Source organism: Scyliorhinus canicula, chromosome 18 (genome assembly GCF_902713615.1).
Source record: "Scyliorhinus canicula chromosome 18, sScyCan1.1, whole genome shotgun sequence".
Classification (NCBI taxonomy): Eukaryota; Metazoa; Chordata; class Chondrichthyes; order Carcharhiniformes; family Scyliorhinidae; genus Scyliorhinus; species Scyliorhinus canicula.
Window position 1 is genome coordinate 78,946,439 of NC_052163.1, and position 22,440 is coordinate 78,968,878.

The window sequence follows — 22,440 nt, forward strand, 5'->3', positions numbered from 1 at the left end:
TAATATTAAGCCTCCACAATGGGTGGGTGGGGTATTAAAGACTAAAAATCATGTCATGACTGTACAAATGTGACAATGATGGGCCGTGGAGTGTGCGTGTCTTTGTGAGGCAATTGTATCTTTATCATCAGTGAAATCAGGCTCTTACACGGCAATGGGGCGACCATTTTCAATTTAACAGCTGCCAGACCAATTTCCCAATGCTTGAAAAATCCAACAGTGAAATGTTCGTTCTGGCTTCCCTAGCCGACAGCAACCAATTACAATGGCAGCCAGGTGGGTGACCAGAATAAAGTATTCTAATAAGGTCCTGCAGAGTCTACTTGCTAACCAATGAGCACCCTTTCCTCCTGTCGTACAAATTGTTATGATCTTTTGAAATTTGGTATTCTTGTATTTGTCCTGATCAGTGCGAGACAAAAAGCTTCAACAACATGTCTCTCATTTCAGTAAAATTCAAGGATTACTTTTCCCGCTGTGGGAGGAGTCCACTCCAATATCCTGATTTCCAAGTTGCTCATCCAAACCCAGAGCTACCTGTCTCACTTTCGTCTTATACATCCACATTGGACTACACTTTTCTTACATATCCACCTGTGCGATAATTCTGGCTGTCCCCTAACTGACACTTCAGAGTAGGCACCAACTTCATCTTAACTATCCAACACCTTTTAGATCATAGAATCCCTACAGTGCAGACGGAGGCCATTCGGTCCATTGAGTTTGCACCAAGCCTTCAGAAGACCAACCTACTGAGGCCAATCCCCCACCCTGTTCCTAAAGCTCTAATCTAAGGGGCAATTTATCATGGCCAACCCACCTAACCAGCACATCTTTGGACTGTGGGAGGAAACCGGAGCACCCAGAGGAAACCCAAGCAAACACAGGGAGAAAGTGCAAAATCCACACAGTTACCCGAGGTCGGAATCGAACCTGGGTCCCTGGCGCTGTGAGGCAGCAGTGCTAACCACTGTGCCACCGTACCATCCATCCACGCTGACCATCCCTGATTAGTCCATACCTTTCTACGTGTCAGTTAACCCAATCTCTCAGGATAGTTTCAACTAATTTTCCCCCCACTGATGTAAGACTAACAAGCCTATAATTCGGATCCCACCGGAAAGGGTTTTATGGATTCTATGAATTAATCATGATGATGAGTGCATTTTAATAGTTTAACTACCATGTTGGAGAACAACTGACCCAAATCTTCCAGTCTCAGGATTGTTAGAGTCCAGGTGTAAGATGGAAGATGTGGTCAGGCCCCTGCAGAGGGCCGAACATATGGACCTACAAGGTAAATGCACAGATGTTTGAATCTCTAGTGAGCAAAACCCTAGCTGTCTGGGACCATCCGCGAATGTTTGTGACATTTGGAGTCAGAGACTTGGGAGAGATCAGCGCAATTTACTTTGATAGTTACCCAGGAAATTTGGACAGATAAAAACTTGTTCTAACACTTGGGAACCCCCACAACCAAACTCCCACCACTACCACCCCCCATGACCTCCCTGATCAGCTAACCACCCATCCACCTTACTCATTTGCCAACATTAGACTTTGAAATACTTATCGAAAATACAGGAGCAAGTGCCGTAAAAAGGGGATGTCACACCTCGCTCCCCCACTTTACTTCACGTCAGAGTTTCCGGGGGAATGCTGCACCTTGCAGGCAGTAGGAATTGGAAGATCCCAGAAGAAATGCGCAGTAGTGTTGGGTTGGGAATATCTTCACACACTGGGCAGAGCATTGTCACCGCTTGGACGATTCAGGCCACTGTCTTACCATCAAGTCCTATCACTTTACCCGGGCCTTTCCACTCTTTATGACTCTCTCTTTTATAATGTACTAAATTAACAGGATGAAAGTTTATCTCAGACTGTGTTAAGCTCTCTAAACTTTCTGAGACTCCCACCCTGATCAATGTCGCTCTTCCCCCATGTTAAACATGCAAGTGCGCAGAAAAACATGGAAATACTTGTGGCCCCTTCTAGGACAGGAGGACTGTCAGACAATATCAAAGGTAATTTGGCATTCCTCCCATAGGCCAACTGACAAGGACTATATTGCCCAGCCATCTGAAGCAAATTCTTTGCATGGACTGCCCGCACCAGGGACATTGCTAACATGCAGTTTGATTGATTAACTTAGGCCTGATGCAGCAGCTCGTGATCACCGTGTGATTTTGTTCACAGACTCCTTGACTGAAAGGATTTTCAGCTGTAGTGTTCATTATCACAATGTTCAGATTTTCGCACAGGTCTCTGAACTCATCATTGGCGCATTTCACCCTTCCCATTGTCAGTCAGGAGTTTATTGTTTCCAGTACAATTCCTGTCCATTTTCTCATCATTTTAGCCACAATTGTTACCATGTATTATGGTCACCATGTCAATAAAGTGTAAAATGAAAATGTCTCTGTTTTTGTCCCACATCTTTAAAACCATAGCTGCTATCTCACGAAAGTCTTGTGCCAATGGGGGACTTAAAATAGGCTGTGGCGGTGTTCTCCGATACATTTTACACATGTCATATTTTTCACTAATCTCTTCAACGAGCCTTGTGTATACATCATCAACCATCCCTTGTCCTTCAGTAAGATTTTAAATATTTGGCAAGAGGAATGAGCAATTTGCCAATTAACGTTAAGAAAATTAGCTTTTTTATCTGTCAAACTCCTATCACCGCCATCAACACTTGTTTAACATTCTAATTCGAGAAGCAAGGTTTTATTAAAGAGATACAACAATGACCTGCACATACACTGACTTTCCAAAGACAATTGTTTTATCATTTTCCATTTATGCCTTCTTCATGGAAGGCTTGAACAGAAAGGGTATCTTATTGCAGGGTTTTTCAAACTGCGGGTCGCGACCTGCAGGAGAGTTGCAGGCGGGTGTTGAGAGGGCGTGGAACAATCGGTCGCCGCGTTCCCGATCTGAGGATAAGTGTCCGCAATTGGCTTTAAATAGAATGATGCAGTCTTCTGGACAGAAGCAGCGGCAGAGAACAGATCACACGCCCGACACATACACTGACATCTGTGCTTTTGGCGCAAAATCATGAAGGAGAAATTCTTCCATTTTCTAGCTGCCAGCATGAAAAACAACAGAACTGTGAAGAACTCAAAATGGATCATTGTAAAGAAAGAAAAAACTGAAATCGGGAATGAAGCAGCAAAAGGATGATTTTGTGACGTACGGCTTTGTTAATTGTGCCAATGCAAATCAGGATGCAAAACCAATGGGCAGGATTTTCCATCCTGCCAGACTCATCTTCTGGCGTGGCGCGCCTCCGCCGCCAGCAGGATCTTCTGTCCTGACATCCAGCCAATGGGGTTTCCCATTGTGGCCACCCCATGCCATTGGGAAATCCACGGGCGTGAGTGCACTGCCGGCGAAGCCGAGGGTCCCACTGATGGAGAATCCCGCTACATGTGTGTTATATGCAAGGAAGTACAGGGAAATGAAAGTATAAAACTCTTAAAATTTCAAAGGTATTTGGTGAGTTCGAGGACAAACCTCTTGATTTTTTTCAAAGGATGCAGCGAGAACTTAAACCATCAGCTGAAGTCCTTAGCAGAAATGTAACAAAGCAAGTAAGATTGTGAGGACCAAGCAAGCTCACCTCTCACGTTAAAGGTAAGGGAAATGGTGTGTTGCGAAGGTCGGCAGACGTGGGCCATGAAGATCGGCTGGTTGGTAAAAGTGGGTCCCGGGAAAAAAAAATTTGAAAAACACTGTATTATTGGATACCACACATAGAACATACAGTGCAGAAGGAGGCCATTCGGCCCATCGAGTCTGCACCGACCCACTTAAGCCCTCACTTCCACCCTATCCCCGTAACCCAACAACCCCTCCTAACCTTTTTTGGACACAAAGGGCAATTTAGCGTAGCCAATCCACCTAACCTGCACGTCTTTGGACTGTGGGAGGAAACCGGAGCACCCGGAGGAAACCCACGCAGACATGGGGAGAAGGTGTAGACTCCACACAGACAGTGACCCAGTGGGGAATTGAACCTGGGACCCTGGCGCTGTGAAGCCACAGTGCTAGCCACTTGTGCTACCGTGCTGCCCCATGTACTAATAAAATGACTTAACCCTGGTATTCTGCATGGAAATAACACGCTTTTCCGTGACCTCAATGTGTTGTCATCCCTGAACAAGAGGAGCTTCCTTATTCGCTGACCTTACTTTGATCATCACTACTTTTCAATGAGATTTTAATCTGTATATAGTGCAAACACTATATAACACAGCAGAATTAAATGAATCTAACCAACACACTCATTACTGAACTAATTTATTTTGCTACGTACAATCCCCTCAGATTGATCAATATCATCACCTTCAACTTCTGAATTCTCTTTGTCATGTGACACTTCAAAAGCTTTGCTGTTCCACTTTGGGCAAATGGTACTTTGGAGCATTTTTTTATTCATTCATGGGATATGGGTGTCACTGGCTGAACATTTATTGCCCATCCCTAATTGCTCTTGAACTGAGCCATTTCAGAGGGCAGTTAAGAGTCAATCACATTACTGTGGAACTGGAGTTACAGGTAAGGGTAGCAGACTTCCTCCCTTAAAGGACATTAGTGAACCAAATGGGTTTTTACAACAATCGACAATGGTTTCATAGTCAACATAAGACTTTTACTGTTTAACCATCTTCAGTGGTAGGATTCAAACCTGGGGTCTCAAGTCCTGCAACAATACCACTGCACCACCACCTCCCCTAATAGTTGAAGTACCTATCATTAACTGTTCCCCAGGAATTCTTGGGGTTCTTACATGTATCACTGCTACTAGGTGGATTGGCCATGCTAAATTGCCCGTAGTGTCCTAATAAATGTAAGGTTAAGGGGGGGGGGTTGTTGGGTTATGGGTATAGGGTGGATATGTGGGTTTGAGTAGGGTGATCATGGCTTGGCACAACATTGAGGGCCGAAGGGCCTGTTCTGTGCTGTACTGTTCTATGTTCTATGTACTCTAACCCTGCTGTTCATTGTGATATTTAAATCTGCTAAACAAATACCGTCACCCTCACATTTCTACCTGTTACTCTCCTATACTGGCGCCTATGTCCAGTATCTGGATGATCTCAAAATGCCACAATCATCGAGTCTTCCGTCATTTGTGACACTACAGAATCCCCCATCAAGACTGCTGGACATGACTGATTCCCCAGGAATAATTTTGAAAACAGCAGACATCTGATCCTAAATTTTTGCTAGCCTTTCTGAGAATCTAACAACAGCTGCAAGCAGGAATCTGTACATGTGCAACCTCTTCGCACAAGCAATTTGAATGCAAGCACTGGACATAGACCCTCCAAGTTGAATTCCTGAAATCTCTGTTAAAGTTTGTCGTGTAATTTCTCTATGGAATGGCCAGTCACCATTCAAAATCTATCAACGTCTGACTATGCCTCATGGGCACCTAATAGATTATCTTTCTTGTAAATTTCATCGATAAAGTTTAATAAAATATCCAATCTTCATTCGTACCCGGCGGACAGGCATCCATCTCACAAAATGCTTTGCTTCAGATTTTGCTTTGAGGAAGTGGCAGTACCAAGGCCATTTTTTATATTCTCTTCAATAAGGAGGTAACCCGTGTCCATATATCCACTTCATTTTTCCACCGGCTACTCGACTCAAATCTGAGAGCATCAGAGGGTAATCATACCCGAACAAATCACACTTCCTTTCAGCCATTCTTCACAAAAATAACTCAGATTATAATCGTCCGTTTGAAAAGAAATTATTTGCACCCAATCTTCACCTTTAGGCAACCATTCTCTGTCACCATAACCTCTGTCGGCCAGATGGTGAAAGTAGGAAACTAGACAGATACCAATCTTTTACTTAATAGGAAATATACTTACAGAATGAAATATTACAAATGTCTGCCTCTCACCTAACCAACAGCCAGCATCAATATTTTAATACTCTTATGGATGTACCAATAACATTTGTTGATTAACTAAGTAAAAAATGGGACTGCCACTTAAAGAGGAACTGTAATAAAAACAAAGATTTAAAGGAAATTTAACAAATTAATTCAAATCCATATTTTTGGGGATATTATACACTCCAATTCCTGTGCTGCCATGGGTCAGAGAAGGCCTCAAGTGTACTGATGGACACCGTGTGCTCCCTCTCCAGAGTCACTTGGTCGCGAATGCAACTGTGGAAGAGAGGCAGACCGTTGGGTCCTCAACTACAAGAGGCCAGGCTGACAGGGCAAACTCATTTTATTCCACACTAGTCACAATGATCACTCCTCTCCACACGCCACTCCTCGCAGGGTCTCTTTCCCCGAACTGTTCCTGGACGGGGTTTATATTTTGTGGGGAGCTCCTCCAATTAGGAGGGAGCTCCAACTCCGAGTCACCTGGGTAGCTCACACTGGTGAACCTCAGGCTTGTCACATGCAGGCTGTTTTTCTCTGAGCTCCTGCTGCTTCTGGCTGTAACCCTGCTTCCGGACCTGGTGGTGTTATTCTGGACTTTGAAGCCTGGACTATGGCAAGGGAGAAGGGTGCTACGATCGTTTGGATGGAGGGCAAGAGCTGCGTATTGCTGCTGCCAGTTGCTTGTAGGGGAGAGAAGAGAGAGTGTTTCCTTGCATTTGCCATGCTGGAGCTCTTGTTACTGGCTGCCTTTCTGCTTATCGGCTTGAAGTGACGAGGCGTGGATTTGGTTGACCTGCTGCTGGGTTGGGGAGGCGAATGGACTCCAAATGGAATGCCGTCTTGGACTGGATGGTGTCTGAAGACTGGATGCCGGAACTGTGAGAGTAGTGGGGTGGTAGCCCAATTGACTATGTGTAATGTCTATACTGATGTTGGTTGTGTTATATTATTGGGGAATTGTATGGTTACTATCGTATTTTTGTTGTTATTTTGGGCTTAGCAGCTGGGTGATAGCCAGTTGTGCTCCTCCTGCTTCTGTGCACTGGGTGTTGAGGGGTCCTTCCCGATACTAGCAAGGGAGAGGGGTGCTCTCTCTCTCCTCAGTTTAAAGGAATTGTTTTGGCTTGAACTATACCCTCTCTTGCGAGGGGAGGGTTGTTCTCTCCCTCTCTCACACCGTCCCCTGCACCGATGTGTCCTTTTCTGGTGGTCTGTGCTGCTCATTGGGCGCCTTTCCGCTGAGGTGGGGTGACTGTAGGGGACAGGGGATGGTTGAGTGTGTGTGCTGGCTTGAGTGCTGGTGGATTTTATGCCTTGTAAATGCTTTTAGCATATTACTGATTTTTGTGACTGTTGTTTTGCGTGTTGCTGATTCTTTTGTGTTCTTGAGTTGTCAATAAATTGAAAACATCCTGAGGCGTGTCACATGCAGGCTGTTTTTCTCTGAACTCCTGCTGTTTCTGGCTGTAACCCTGCTTCTGGACCTGGTATGTTATTCTGTATGCTGGCTACCTTTTCCTGACTTTGAAGCCTGGACTACAGCAAGGGTGAACAATGCTGCGACCAGTTGGATGGAGGAGATGTTGCTTGCAGGGGAAAGAGAGGACAGAGTTTGCCAGCCTGCAGTTGCCATGCCAGGGACAGGTACTTGTTACTGTCTGCCTTTCTGCTTATCGGCTGGGAGTGAAGCATGGAGTGGATTTTGGTTGGCCTGCTGCCGTGCAGAAAGTGGAGGAGAACGGACTCGCTTTTGCAGTTTTAGACTGGATGCTGGAACTGTGAGAGCAGCAGGGCAGTGGCCCAATTAATTGACTATGTGCACTGTTTGTACTGATGTTGGTTTTGTTTTATTGTTGGGGAATTGTATGATTATAATTCTATTTTTGTATTGTTTCTTGAGGGGGGGGGCTAGCGGCTGGGTGCTCGCCAGTTGCAGCCCTCCTTCTGTGCACTGGGAATTGAGGAGTCCCTCCCGGTGCTAGTGAGGTGGAGAGGTGTTTTCTCGCCCTCACTCTCTCCGCAACCGTGTGTTGCCTGTCCTTTTCTGGTGGACCGAGCTGCTTGCGGGCACCTCTTCACCGATGTAGGGCTGTTGCTGGAGCTGGGGTAGGGTGGGGGAGGGGAGCATGCGCTGGCTTGAGTGCTGGCGGCTTTGCCTTGTATTTAATTGTTTTTTCAGTTTCTTGTGGTTGGTCTGTATTTTGTCTTGCTTTTTTCGTGGAGGGAGTTGTCTATCTCTCTTCCGCCATGCCCCGTATCGGTGTGTCCTTTTCCGATGGTCTGTGCTGCTCGTTTGGGCACCTTTCCACCAATGTGGGGCTACTGTTGGGAGGGGTGGGGGGGGGGAGCGCTGGGAGAGGTGGTCGTATGCTGACTTTGTTTAAGCGATCTGTTTTGGGGTGAATTGTGCCCCCTCTTGGGAGGGGAGTGGGTGTTCTTTCTCTCTCTCTCACACCGTGTCCTGCACCAGTGTGTCCTTTTCCGGTGTTCTGCGCTGCTCATTTGGGCCCCTTTCCGCCGAAGAGGGGCTACCGTTGGGGCTGGTGGGGGGGGGGGGGGGGGGGGGGTTTGTTGGTGGCGGGTGAATGCTGGCTTGAGAGCTGGTGGTTTTGTCTTGTTTGGTGTCTTGCAAATGTTTCAGCAGATTATTGTTTTTTGTGTTTTTAGCATGTTGTTGATTCTTTTATATTCTTCAGTTGTCAATAAACTTAAAATGGTTGTAGGTGGGGAAGCAGATGCTGTACAGCTCTGTCCCTGGAGTGGGTCATAACAGATATAAACATAGAACTGGAAATACAGATGGCTGGATGTCCATAAAGCATCTTAATCTTTTGTTGCACAGGACTGCTGCATACAACACTCAATGGAAAAAGGCAGAAGTCTCTGTTCATGCACTTTTGAATAAAAGAAAATGAACAAATTACCCAATAAATTAATGAACAAATTAACAACCTCTTAAAGGGGCACTCTGATGAAAAGACAAAACTTTAAAGGAAACTTAACAAATTAAATTAAACTAATGTTCCCGAGGGTGATGGAGCATTCCAACACTTCTGCGCTCACCAGCCATGGAAAGAGTTGAGGCAACACTCGGACCTGCAAGTTCCTCTCCAACCATCCTGATTTGAGAATATATCGGCCGTTCCTCCACTGTCGCTGGGTCAAAATCCTGGATCTCCCTTCAAAGTAGCACCTACACCACATGGACTGCAGTGGTATAAGAAGGCGACTCATCACCACCTTCTCAACGGCAATTAGGGATGGGCAATAAATGCTGGCATAGTCAGTGGAGCCCACATCACAAGAACAAATACTTTAAAAAAATTCTACTTCAACTCAGAGCCTGTTGGTGGGGCTAATCTTTGCAATGACTTCATGGAGAGTATTTTTAAAATAGAATTAGTCCATTAATCTCTGTCTACGAGCCAAGCTACATCTGAAGAGTAAAGATTTATCTGACTTACTGCTTCGAAACTTCAACAGCAAGCAGAGCTGAAATACATAGTTATAAATCATTATGTCACTCATCCAATCACAGAAGGCATTAATTATCTACATGTAACCTTTACTTGCCGGTAGATTCTAGCTTCTCTCATTTCAGTTGATGCCCCTATGCCTTGCAACATGAAATTTGAAATATTCAATCAACCTATTGATAGTCTTCTATCAATTTCGTAGACCATCTGGTGCGAAGTTGGGCAAAAGTGACCCACTGGAACATAGCCTCAGATCTTCTTGCCCATTCTAAATAGATACACTTGACCGTTTTCTCAGTGTATCCACACATTTATCCTCACCGAGCTTGGGATCATATTGCGATGAGTTCCAAACTTTGCCGCTGGCAATATTGGAGAACCAATATTCGAAACCAATATATCACCTTCTACTCATACTAGGGTATACTGTGATGAGGCTACCAGTGTAAATAATATTTTAAGAAAACGCAGGCTGAGAAATTCATTTCAATCAGAGATATTTGAGACATTTTCTGAGAGACATTTGATTCCTCAGCTAGATCGGAGCACATGAAGATGTTGCTTACTCACAGAGCACAATAGGCAAGGCAAGTTTACGATCACACTTTGTACAAAGTGATGAGGGGAGAAAGCTATACACAGATGGACTAAAGATGTGGGAATAGGGGTGTTCAATCTAGTCCATGGTCCAGAACAGTGTCAGGGTAATTGGTGGACAGAGACCCTTCATGATTGGAGTATGAATGTGTAAAATATTTAAGGACCTACCCATTCCCCCGGCTTTGACGATCTGCAGGCTTTGAGGCCTCCTGGTTACCAGAATACCCTGCAAGGGGTGAGCAGGATTTTGACTATCCAAGAGACTCTGGTTTTCCCCAATATCTGTCCCCATGCCCACCATCACTCTGATCCCACACTAGGCTCTACGGAGCGATACTATGAGTTTGCCCAGACCGTGCAAGTGCTTGGGCCTGAATTGTGAGGCTGTCCCTGACTTCAGAAGTTTTCAGCCCACCAATTAACACCTCAGGGACTCTGCCCACATGTCACTCTAAAATTAGTTGTTACCAATTGATGGTTTAGTTCAAAAACAGCAACCTGGTGCAATTGAAAATGGCTACAGTGACACAGGGGATTAAAAAAAACACCATAACAGGGGGAGAGGGGGTGAGGTATTAATGTGCCAATGATGGACATAACAATGCTGAAAAATATTTTGCCAAGAGGGTCTGGGTCCAAGATTCAGGGATTTCCCTGACAGACAGGCAAACTCTGAATGACCTAAAGGAACGTGACATGTGATTAACATGTAGTTTCAATGTTGTTCACACGAAGCAACAGTCAAGTCCACTGCGATGTTATTGGGTGTGAAACAGCTGCCATGATCCCATCAGGACTCTCCGTTGAGTGTTGATGGAAAGGTTGAATCAGAGACTTGTGTGTTTCTCTTCCTTTATAAATGCAATAACAGTAAAGATTTATCTTTGAGTGGGGAGAACCAAAGTTTTGGCAATTACCTGGGAATTCTCCCCAGTAAATTTGAGCTGATTCTCTGAGTGGGGGAGCAGTCCCACCAAAGTCGCACGCGGGGCCTATTAATGCGGAAATTCTGTACGCCCATTTTTTTTATTTGGTCACCATGTTAAGTTTAAAAGTGTCGAACTCATCTCAGAGTCAGAGGCTATGACTTCCAGCAACACTCCACAGCGCGGAGTATAAAACCCAATCTGACACTTCCACTGCAGACCTGGCAGAGTTCTGTACGGTCAAAGATGCTGGCTGGGATTCTCCGAGTCCGCACCGAGTCGGAGAATCGCCGGGGGAGAGGCGCAAATCCCACCACGCTGCTCCGATGCCGGGTTGCCGATTTTCCGGCAACTGAAGAATCAGCGTCAATCGCGCCTGTGCAGTTGCTGTGGCGCTGATCAGAGGCCGTTGAAAGCAGAGTGCCCGCCGAATCTCGGCGGTGTGGTTTACATATGGTCCCACCCGGCGGGACCTCAGTGTTTTGGCTGTGGGGGTCGTGCTGGTCGGGGGGTTGCGGGATCCGACTCTAGGAGGGCCCTCCATGGTGGCAAGGCCCGCGATCAGGGGCTGCCGATTGGCAGGCGCACTCATTCCAGGGGGGTGCCTATGTTCCTCCGTGCCGAGCCCCTGTAGGGCTCCACCATGTTGCTCGGGGACCGGGACCGAGATGGCAACCACGCGCATGCGCGGCGCGGCTGTGGCGTGCATGCACAGACCCGCGCCGGCCGTGGCGCACATGCGCGGATCTGCGCCGGCCATGTAGGGCTGGCTTTCAGCGCCGGAGCAGCACACAGCACTCCGGCGCCAGGCTAGCCCCCGAAGAAGAAGAGAATTACTGGGCCTGGAGGCCCGTTAACACCAGCGTCGGTTGCGCCAGTTTTGTCGCCGGCGTCAACACTTGGCCGCGATATCGGTGAATCCCGGCCACTATCTTTTAGATCTGATGTTAAACTGAGGCCTCGTTTGCTCTCTCAGGTAGAAAGATCCTGCAGCCATTATTCAAGGGCGAGCAGAGGAGTTCTCCCAGGCATCCTGGTCTAATATTTATCCCTCAGCCAATGTCATAAAAACAGATTATCTAGGGGTAATGGTATTACTATTTGTCACATCTTGCTGTGTGAAAATTGGTCACTACATTTTCTACATTAAAACAATGACCACATTTCTGACACTTCATTGACTATTTGTGTTGGAATAATTTGAGGTTGTGAAAGGTGCTATAGAAATGTAAATCCAAAGAATCCATAGAATCCCTATAATGCAGAAGGAGGTCACCCAGCCCATAAAGTCTGCACTGACCTTCTGAAAGAGTACTCTAGGCCCACTCCCTCATCCTTTCCCCCGACCCAATGTAACCTACACATCTTTGAACACTAAGGGGCAACTTTATCATGGTCAATCCACCTAACCTGCATATATTATCATTAGATTGCATTCTTTCTAATAGTCAGCAGGGCACAGAGTGATTCCTCAGCCCAACCATTTTCAGCTGCTTCATCAATGACTTTCCCTCCATCATAAGGTCAGGAGACAGGATGTTTGCTGGTGACTGCATGATGTTCAGCACCATTCACGACTCCTCAGATACTGAAGCAGTGCACATGCAAATGAAGTCAGATCCAGACAACATTCAGGCTTGGGCTGATAATAGGCAAGGAACATTAGAGACACACAAGTGCCCGGCAATGACCATCTCCCACGAGAGAGAATCAAAATATTGCTCCTTGACATTCAACAGCATTATCGTCGCTGACTCCCCCATTATCAACATCCTGGAGGCCATTGGTCAGAAACATAACAAGACCGGACATATTAATACTGTGGCTACAAGAGCAGGTCAGAGGATGGGAATCCTGCGGTGAGTAACTCACTTCCTGACTCCCCAAATCCTGTCCATCATCTACAAGACACAGTCAGGAGTGTGATGGAATAATCTCCACTTGCCTGGATGAGTGCAGCTCCAGCTACACTCAAGAAGCTCGACACCATCCAGGACAAAGCAGCCCACTTGATTGGCGTCTCATCCACCACCTTAAATATTCCCGGGCAGCACGGTGGCACAGTGGTTAGCCTGCTGCCTCATGGCGCCGAAGTCCCAGGTTCGATCTCGGCTCTGGGTCAACGTATGTGTGGAGTTTGCACATTCTCCCTGTGTTTGCATGGGTTTCACCCTCACAACCCAAAGATGTGCAGGGTAGGTGGATTGGCCACGCTAAATTGCCCCTTAAATGGAAAAAAAATGAATTGGGCACTCTAAACTGAAAAGAAAATACATACCCTCCTCCACCGACGCACAGCAGCAGCAGTGTGTATCATCTACAAGATGCACTACAGGAATTTACCAAGGCTCCTTAGCCAGCACCTTCCAATCCAATGGCCTATACCACCCTGAAAGACACGAGCAGCAGATACATGGGAATACCATCACCTGGACGTTCCCCTCCAGGTCACTGTCATCCTGACTTGGAAATATATTGGCCGTTCCTTCACTGTCGCTGAGCTAAATTTCTGAAACCCCCTCCCTAACAGCACTGTGGGTGTAACTACACCACATGAACTTCACCAATTCAAGAGGGCTGCTCACCATCTTCTCAAGGGCAATTAGGAATGGGCAACAAATGCTGGCCCATGACACTAGCCAGTGACACCTACATCCCCTGAAAGAATTTTTAAAAATGTAATCACCACATAAACAAGTCATTTTATTACACAACACCCAACATCTCCCTGTAGATACACAGCAGTCACTAAGACCTTAGCCAAATGCAACATACTGCTGGAAATCTGAAAAACAAAATACAGAAAATGCTGGAAATAATCAGCACGTCTGGCAGCATCTGTGGGGAGAGAAACTGAGTTAGCATTTCTGCCTGTGACCTTTTATCAGAACTCATGATGAAAGGTCACTGATGAATTTTTTCAGCATTTTCTGTTTTGACACCAGTGAACCTAGATGTACCTGAACAAGATTGAGGGCTTGGGGGACCTCAGTCTGTACAATGGCACTTCTGGAGCTCAGAGTACATCAAGAGGTCTACTCTCACTATTTGCTCTTACCGAATGGAGTGTTGGGATTCCAAGACTGCCAGAATCTCAGAGGCAGGTCTATCTCTTCAGGCTCCTGAAAGAGACATGCTGCATTGCTGACCCATCATTGGAAACACCACCGAATGCTGGACACCTACACCAATATATAGCAGGCCATGCAATCAGAGAGACCACGCTCTCTATCAATTCTTTGAAGAGGTAACCAGTACAGTGGACAAGGGGGAGCCAGTCGATGTGGTATATTTGGACTTTCAGAAGACATTTGACAAAGTCCCGCATAAGAGATTATTGTGCAAAATTAAAGCGCATGGGATTGGGGGAAATGTATTGAGGTGGCAGAGAGGAAACAAAGAGTAGGGATTAATGGGTCCTTTTCAAATTGGCAGGCAGTAACCAGTGGGGTACCACAGGGAGCGGTGCTGTTCACAATATATATTCATGATTTGGATGAGGGAACAAAATGTAACATCTCAACGTTTGCAGATGATACCAAATTCGGTGGGAGGGTGAATTGTGACGAGATGCAGGGATCATACAGCAAGATTTGGACAGGTTGGGTGAGTGGGCAAATCAATGGCAGATGCAGTATAATTTAGATAAATGTGAGGTTATTCATTTTGGAAGCAAAAACAGGAAGGCAGATTACTACCTGAATGGTTGTAAATTGGGAGAGGGGAATGTGCAGCGGGACCTGGGTGTCCTTGTGCACCATTCGCTGCAGGTAAGCATGCAGGTGCAGCAGGCAGTAAAGAAGGCAAATGGTATGTTGGCCTTCATTGCAAGAGGTTTTGAGTATAGAAGCAGGGATGTGTTGCTGCAGTTGTACAATGCCTTGATGAGGCCACACTTGGAATATTGTGTGCAGTTTGGGTCTCCTTCTCTGAGGAAGGATGTTCTTGCTCTCGAGGGAGTGCAGCAAAGGTTTACCAGACTGATTCCAGGGATGGCAGGACTGTCATACAAGGAGAGATTGACTAGGTTGGGATTGTTCTTGCTGGAGTTCAGAAGAATGAGGGGGATCTCATAGGGACTTATAAAATGCTAACAGGACTAGACAGGGTAGATGCAGGAAAGATGTTACCAAAGATAGATGTGTCCAGAACCAGGGGTCACAGCCTGAGGATTCAAGGTAAACCATTTCGGGCAGAGATGAGGAGACATTTCTTCACACAAAGAGTGGTGAGCCTGTGGAATTCATTACCACAGGAAGTAGTTGATGCTAAAACTTTGAATATATTCAAGAGGCGGCTGGATATAGCACTTGGGGAGAATGGGATCAAAGACGATGGGTAGAAAGCAGGATTAGGCTAATGAGTTGGATAATCAGCCATGATGGTGATGAATGGCGAAGCAGGCTCGAAGGGCCAAAAGGCCTCCTCCTGCTCTTATCTACTATGTATCTATGTAAGACTGATAAGCAAGTGATAAGTCAGCTGTTAAAGGTGAGGGAATGGAGGGATTCCTGGTAGATTGTTCACATTCAATTCCCTTCTCCAGAAAGCATCCAATGTTAGGACAATGTCCAGAAAGGCCAGCACACTAAGGTGCAGAAGAAGCCCCTCATTGAACACATAGCTGCAAGCCTGGCTTGGAACGTCCATCCCTGGCTTGGAACGTCCAGCCCTGGCTTGGAACGTCCATCCCTGGCTTGGAACGTCCAGCCCCGGCTTGGAACGTCCATCCCTGGCTTGGAACGTCCAGCCCTGGCTTGGAACGTCCATCCCTGGCTTGGAACGTCCAGCCCCGGCTTGGAACGTCCAGCCCCGGCTTGGAACGTCCATCCCCGGCTTGGAACGTCCATCCCCGGCTTGGAACGTCCAGCCCCGGCTTGGAACGTCCAGCCCTGGCTTGGAACGTCCAGCCCCGGCTTGGAACGTCCAGCCCCGGCTTGGAACGTCCATCCCTGGCTTGGAACGTCCAGCCCTGGCTTGGAACGTCCAGCCCTGGCTTGGAACGTCCAGCCCCGGCTTGGAACGTCCATCCCTGGCTTGGAACGTCCAGCCCTGGCTTGGAACGTCCAGCCCCGGCTTGGAACGTCCAGCCCCGGCTTGGAACGTCCAGCCCCGGCTTGGAACGTCCAGCCCCGGCTTGGGGACAATGATGCTGACTCCAGGAGCCGAAATTCAAAAAGTCCTCAGCCAATTGATTTTTCACCGTACTAAGGTTAAGAAGACAAGTGATGCTGATTGGGCTTCACTTTTGGTTCGACCAGTCAGTGGAGAGGTCGCCCCTGCCACTGGTGAGGGGACATCTGCAATTTAAGACCCCCGCAATTTGCTTTGAATTAGACAGGCGAGCTGCAGACACCAGATTTACACCACAGCTATGATGGCCAGAATGGCCACTTCTATGCTGTTTGAATTCTAACATTAGTAAATGGTGGTATTTTAAAGACAAATCCCAGCCCAGGGGAGAGAGAAAAGAAGAATACATTTTTTGGCTGAAATGGTGAACTTTGACAGTTCTGACAAAGTCCTCGGTTATAAATACAAGGGTCACTCAGCCTCCTCTGTGTTCCCCTCAGTGCCTTCCAGAATCTTATCTTGTGAACATCTTTTCATTTGAAACCTCTTGCCATCATTTAATTGCTGTGTCGCAGGTAGCATAATAAGTGGAATACCAAGATCAAATATGGGTATCATGATAATTACATAAAAAGGATAGATTTTAAAAATTCATTGTCGATCTGTACAGAGCGATGCCATGCATTTTCACCTGGAATACACTGCAGAATCTACCCAGCTAAGGATGGTTTAGGTTCTGGAGATTCTCGCAAATCACTTCACATTCACTCCTGTGCTATGGGATTCCAATGCAGCTGGGAACATGGTGTAGGTACTGGCCTCAGGACCCCAGAGATAAGGAGAGAGAAAGCAGTCAGAGTTCATACCCCTTCTTGCTGTATATGTGTACATGTCAGAGTGTGCATTCATGGATGCTCTGTCAGTTTGTGTATGCATGTATGCGTGTATATGTATTTTTGTGTGTATATGCATCTGTATTTGTGCATGCATGTGCGTACCAGTATGTGTGTGTGCTTGGGTGTGTATAAGTGCATTTGTGCATATGTGAGTCTGTGTGTGTATGTGTATGTGTCAGGTTGTGTGTGTGAATCTGTGTGTGAGAGTTTGAGTGTGTGAATTCTGAGGGAGTTTATGAGTGTATGTGTGTTTGTGGGTTTGAGTGAATGTGTATGAGGGCATATGTGCTTGAGTTTGTTTGTGTGTGTGTTTGAGAGCACAAATGTGTGTGTTGAGTCTGTGTGTGTGCATATATTTATGTTTGTGTTTTGAGTGTGGTAATGTATGTGAGAATGTGTTTGTGTGTTTGAGAGCATGTATATGTGTCTGTGCGACTGTAACTGTAGACACCAGATGTGTGGACAAACTGGGTTTTGTTGTAATGTCAACTCCATTCAAAACTCAGTTGTTAAAAATGAGCAGTTGGATGAAGTAGCAGAGAGGGAGATGACTGCCTCCCTCACTGTTATCTGACAGGGTACTTGGCACATTGTTACCTGATGGGGTGGTTGTCACTTGACAAGCACTGTCACCTGCCAGGTTGCTTGTCATACTGTTACATGATGGGGTGCCTGTCACACCATTACCTAACGGGGTGCCTGTCACATTGTTACCTGATGGGGTGCCTGTCACATTGTTACCTGACAGGCTGCCTGTCTCACTTTTATCTGATGGCATGCTGTCACTTTTGTACTTGATGGGGTGTCCCTCACACCATTCCCTTATGGGGTGCATGTCACCCTACTAGCTGATGGGGTGCCTGTCATACCATTACCTGACAAGGTGCCTGTCACACCGTTACCTGATGGGTGCCTGTTACACTGTTACCTGGTGGATACCTGTCACGTTGTTACCTTTTTAAAAATAAATTTAGGGTACCCAATTAATTTTTTCCAATTAAGGGGCAATTTTAGCGTGGCCAATCCACCTGGCCTGCACATCTTTTTTGGGTTGTGGGGGTGAAACCCATGCAAACATGGGGAGAATGTGCAAACTCCACACGGACAGTGACCCAGAGCCAGGATCAAACCTGGGACCTCAGCGCCGTGAGGCAGCAGGGCTAACCCACTGCGCCTCCGTGCTGCCCTGTCACACTGTTACCTGATGGATGCCTGTTGCACCATTACCTGATGTGGTGCCAGTCAAACCACTACCTGACGGCTGGCAGTCACACCTTTATCTGATGGGGTGCCTGTCATATTGTTATCTGATGGGGCTTGTCACACTGTTACCTGATTGGTGCCTGTCAAACCATTACCTGTTGGGATGTCTGTTACACCGTTACCTGATGGGTGCCTGTCAGACCGTTACCTGTTGGGATGTCTGTTACACCATTACCTGATGGAGTACCTGTCACACTGTTATCTGATGGGGCTTCTCACACTGTTCCCTGATGGCTGCCTGTCAAACCGTTAGCTGATGGAATGTCTGTCACACTGTTACCTGATGGACTGCCAGTCACACTGTTGCCTGATGGACTGCCAGTCACACCGTTACCTGATGGGATGCCAGTCACACCATTACCTGACAGGTGCCAGTCACACCGTTACCTGATGGACTGCCTGTCACACCGTTACCTGATGGACTGCCTGTCACACCGTTACCTGATGGGCTTCTCACATTGTTACCTGACAGGTGTCTGCCACACCATTACCTGATGGGATGACTGTCACACAGTTACCTGATGGGATGTCTGTCACACTGTTACCTGATGGACTGCCAGTCACACTGTTGCCTGATGGGATGTCTGTCACACTGTTACCTGATGGACTGCCAGCCACCCCGTTACCTGATGGACTGCCAGTCACACTGTTGCCTGATGGACTGCCAGTCACACCATTACCTGATGGGATGCCAGTCACACCGTTACCTGATGGGCTTCTCACATTGTTACCTGACAGGTGCCTGTCACACCATTACCTGATGGACTGCCAGTCACACTGTTGCCTGATGGACTGCCTGTCACACTGTTACCTGATGGGCTCTCACATTGTTACCTGACAGGTGTCTGCCACACCATTACCTGATGGGGTGTATGCCACACCGTAATGTGATGGGGTGCCTGTCACACTGTTACCTGACGGACTGCCAGTCACACCGTGACCGGACAGGTGCCTGTCACACCGTTAGCTCAGAAAAACCTTCAGGAAAGATGGGGGAGAATATTTTCAGATTGCTGGGGAGAGGGGCTCGCCCAGTGCAACCACAAGCTGCTATCCCTTTCAGTGTGTGTACCCGAGACTTCACTCTTTGGTGACCCTGGTCACACAGCCAGCATCCAGCTCATTCTCTGCCCAGAGGCACTGACAGAACATGGCTGGCATGGCGTCAGTGAGCATCCTCTCCCCAGGTGTGCAGGCTGTTGCTCTTCGTGCTGTGAACAAGTGGGGAACAAACTCATTGCCAGTGGAGGGGAGGATGGGGAATGGGGTCTGAAATGCCCAGCATGCCTTGTACCGTATCATCTCAAAATACCAGCCTCTTAATAAATCACAAATCGTATTTAAATAAAGCATATCCACAAACACAGTTGGCAATCAGTTCCTCGTGAAAAGATTCAGCCTTAATCCGATACTATGCTGAAACAAATGGTTAATTTAAAACTCGAGAAGCACGGGCACGGGGGGGGGGGGGGGGGGGGGGTGTAGAATCCAAACAACTTTCTATTCCCTACGCCCCCCCCCCCCCAAACCCGATCACAATAGCAGATCACCGTGGGGTCAGTAGATGACAGCAATGCTTTCTTATTTTTCATAAAATAGGATGAATCTCAGAATCATAGATATCAACTGAAAACATAAATATCCAGTATAAACTGGTGGGATTTGGAGTGATTCAGCCATATTGAGATCCATTGGGAAGCACTATTATATTCCCAGCCATTTCACAATTTAAAATAATTATAAAAATCCATCCCATCGCCCTTCAAGGATATAGGTGTGACCACAATGCAATCTCAGCGGAATAGAAATCTCCAGAGCCTGCAGCCTTCACAGCAGCGACAGTAGCTATTGCATGGCTGTGCAGTACTCAGTGCTCCTAATGAAATGTCCACAGACAGCAGTACAGTGATACACACCCACATCCCTCCCACAGCAGGCTGCTGGATCAATAGCTTATTCCACAGAATCACATTTAATTCACTTACTCCATCGCCAATGCCATTTGCTCTGTGCTGCTCCTGGTTACGGAGGGGAGTCTGGGCGGCTGCTCTGCAGGAGAGGTACAGTCGGGTCAGTCTGCACAGCCGGTGGGTGCTTGTTTGCCTCAGAAAGCACCCCCTCTGCTTTGACAGTGTGCTATCAGCAAGCAGCAGCTTCACATCTCATTGCCTTTGTCCTGTGTTTACTCAGCTCTGAGGTACGGTCTCACTGCACCCCTACTGGACAGTGCGTGTATTGCCGCCTTGTGCCTGCTTGGGGATACTGCCAAGTCCGTGACCAATAAATACAGGAACCACACTGGGATCGAGTACTTTACACAAAATATACCACAAAGGAGCTGAAGGTTTGAATAGTTTAGTTTAGGTTAAGTAATCAGGAATAACGATAGCAGAAATATAACTAACAATAGCGAAAGTAATAATAATTGTACAGTTCTTTCCACAACCTCAGAATGTCCCTAAACACTTTCCAGCCAGTTAAGTATTTTTGAAGAACTGCTAAGTACACACAGCTGTAATGTTGGACAGCGCGGTAGCATAGTGGTTAACACTATGGCTCCACAGCACCAGGAACCCGGGTTCAATGCAGGCTTGGGTCACTGTCTGTGTGGAGTCTGCACGTTCTCCCCGTGTCTGTGTGGAGTCTGCACGTTCTCCCTGTGTCTGTGTGGACTCTGCACATTCTCCCTGTGTCTGTGTGGAGTCTGCACGTTCTCCCCGTGTCTGTGTGGAGTCTGCACGTTCTCCCTGTGTCTGTGTGGAGTCTGCACGTTCTCCCCGTGTCTGTGTGGAGTCTGCACGTTCTCCCTGTGTCTGTGTGGAGTCTGCACGTTCTCCCTGTGTCTGTGTGGAGTCTGCACGTTCTCCCCGTGTCTGTGTGGAGTCTGCACGTTCTCCCCGTGTCTGTGTGGAGTCTGCACGTTCTCCCTGTGTCTGTGTGGGTTTCCGCCGGGTGCTCTGGTTTCCTCCCACCATCCCGAAAGATGTGCTGTTCGGTGAATTGGACATTCTGAATTCTCCCTCGGTGTACCCGAACAGGCGCCAGAATGTGACGACTCGGGGCTTTTCACAGTAACTTCATTGCAGTGTTAATGTAAGCCTACTTGTGACAATAAAGATTATTATTATCAGCAGCCAGCTTGTACACAAGCTTCCACAAACAGTAATGTGATCATCTGCTTTTCAAGATTATAATGATCTAGGAGACCAAGGAAAGAAGGCTCACTTGAGTTTACTGTAAATGTGAAGGTTAAGGCCACCCCATGGTAGACAACAATAGGGTGCCAGTTAGGGACGAGCGAGAGTGTCGATCCCGGTTCAGGCTGGTATTCAAAGGGCAAAGTAATGAGCCCCAGCTGGGCTGACCTCCACCCATTAGCAGGGAAGCTAGTATTCTATGAGTCCCACGGGGAGATCCTCCCTCCCACCCGCAGGTCTGAATGTTTCCCCCTCAGTGTCGTGCTGATGGGGCCTTCTTCGTCGCTTTGCGTGTGGCTGCGTGTCTGCCAGTGGTGGAGCAGGATCAGCGGGCATAGAGCGAGTCAGGGATCATCTCTTTCATGCAGAGTGTCCAAGGGCTACACTGCTGGGGATCATCTTACACCGCGACGGCCTCTCGGAGTTCTGACCTCTCCATGACAATATCAGAGGCCAAGTCATCGTCACCCTGTTGGCTTAGCCATTGGTCCCTCGCTGGCTGTGCTTCTGGGCTGGAGGACGGAACAAAGGAAGGTGAGGGTGTCAGTTCACCTGGCATGGTGTCCTCTAAGCCGGGCTCCCTGCGCCTGAGGTGGCCCACAGGTTTCGTACTGCCTTGATCTTGTACAAGCCTAGCCCCATTTCCTCCGAGCCTAAAAGCTGCCTTGTCGCCACACACCCCACGCCCAGCCCGCTCCTTCCCATCCAGCTCTCCTTTCTTAGATTTCTTGGGGTTTAAGTGGTGGTTTCGAAAAGGGTCTTCCTGAGTTCCCAGGCCTCTGGGTGAGGTCAAAGTTTCCACCATGACTGCTACATCCCAGGCTGTGAGGACTTCCTGCTCCTCTAAGGTTAAGGGGTAGCCAGTTTTTAAATTCCTCTATCCATATCAGCTCTCGTAACCCATCATAGCTGCACTGTATTTTTAAAGAGCGGACCCATCGGTCAAACCCAATTTGTTTTTCGGCTTTCCTACTCCAGGTAGGTCTACACGGATCTGTTACCAGAATTCAGGAATTGCTGGCGATATGCCTCCAAGACTAATTCAAAAGCACTGAGCTTTGATCTGTTTAAAACTAGTGGACATTT

General features: G+C 47.3%; 1 protein-coding gene across 1 annotated transcript in view; it reads right to left on the minus strand.

The window, feature by feature from the left end:
- Positions 1–20,330, minus strand: part of LOC119952955 (paralemmin-1-like) — a 382,432-nt gene extending 362,102 nt beyond the window's left edge. Inside the window, exon 1 of the mRNA XM_038776595.1 lies at positions 20,143–20,330. Within this exon, the coding sequence (XP_038632523.1) occupies positions 20,143–20,159 (17 nt within the window). The 5' untranslated portion in view covers positions 20,160–20,330. The remainder of the gene's footprint in view (positions 1–20,142) is intronic.
- Between the last annotated feature and the right edge of the window lie 2,110 nt (positions 20,331–22,440).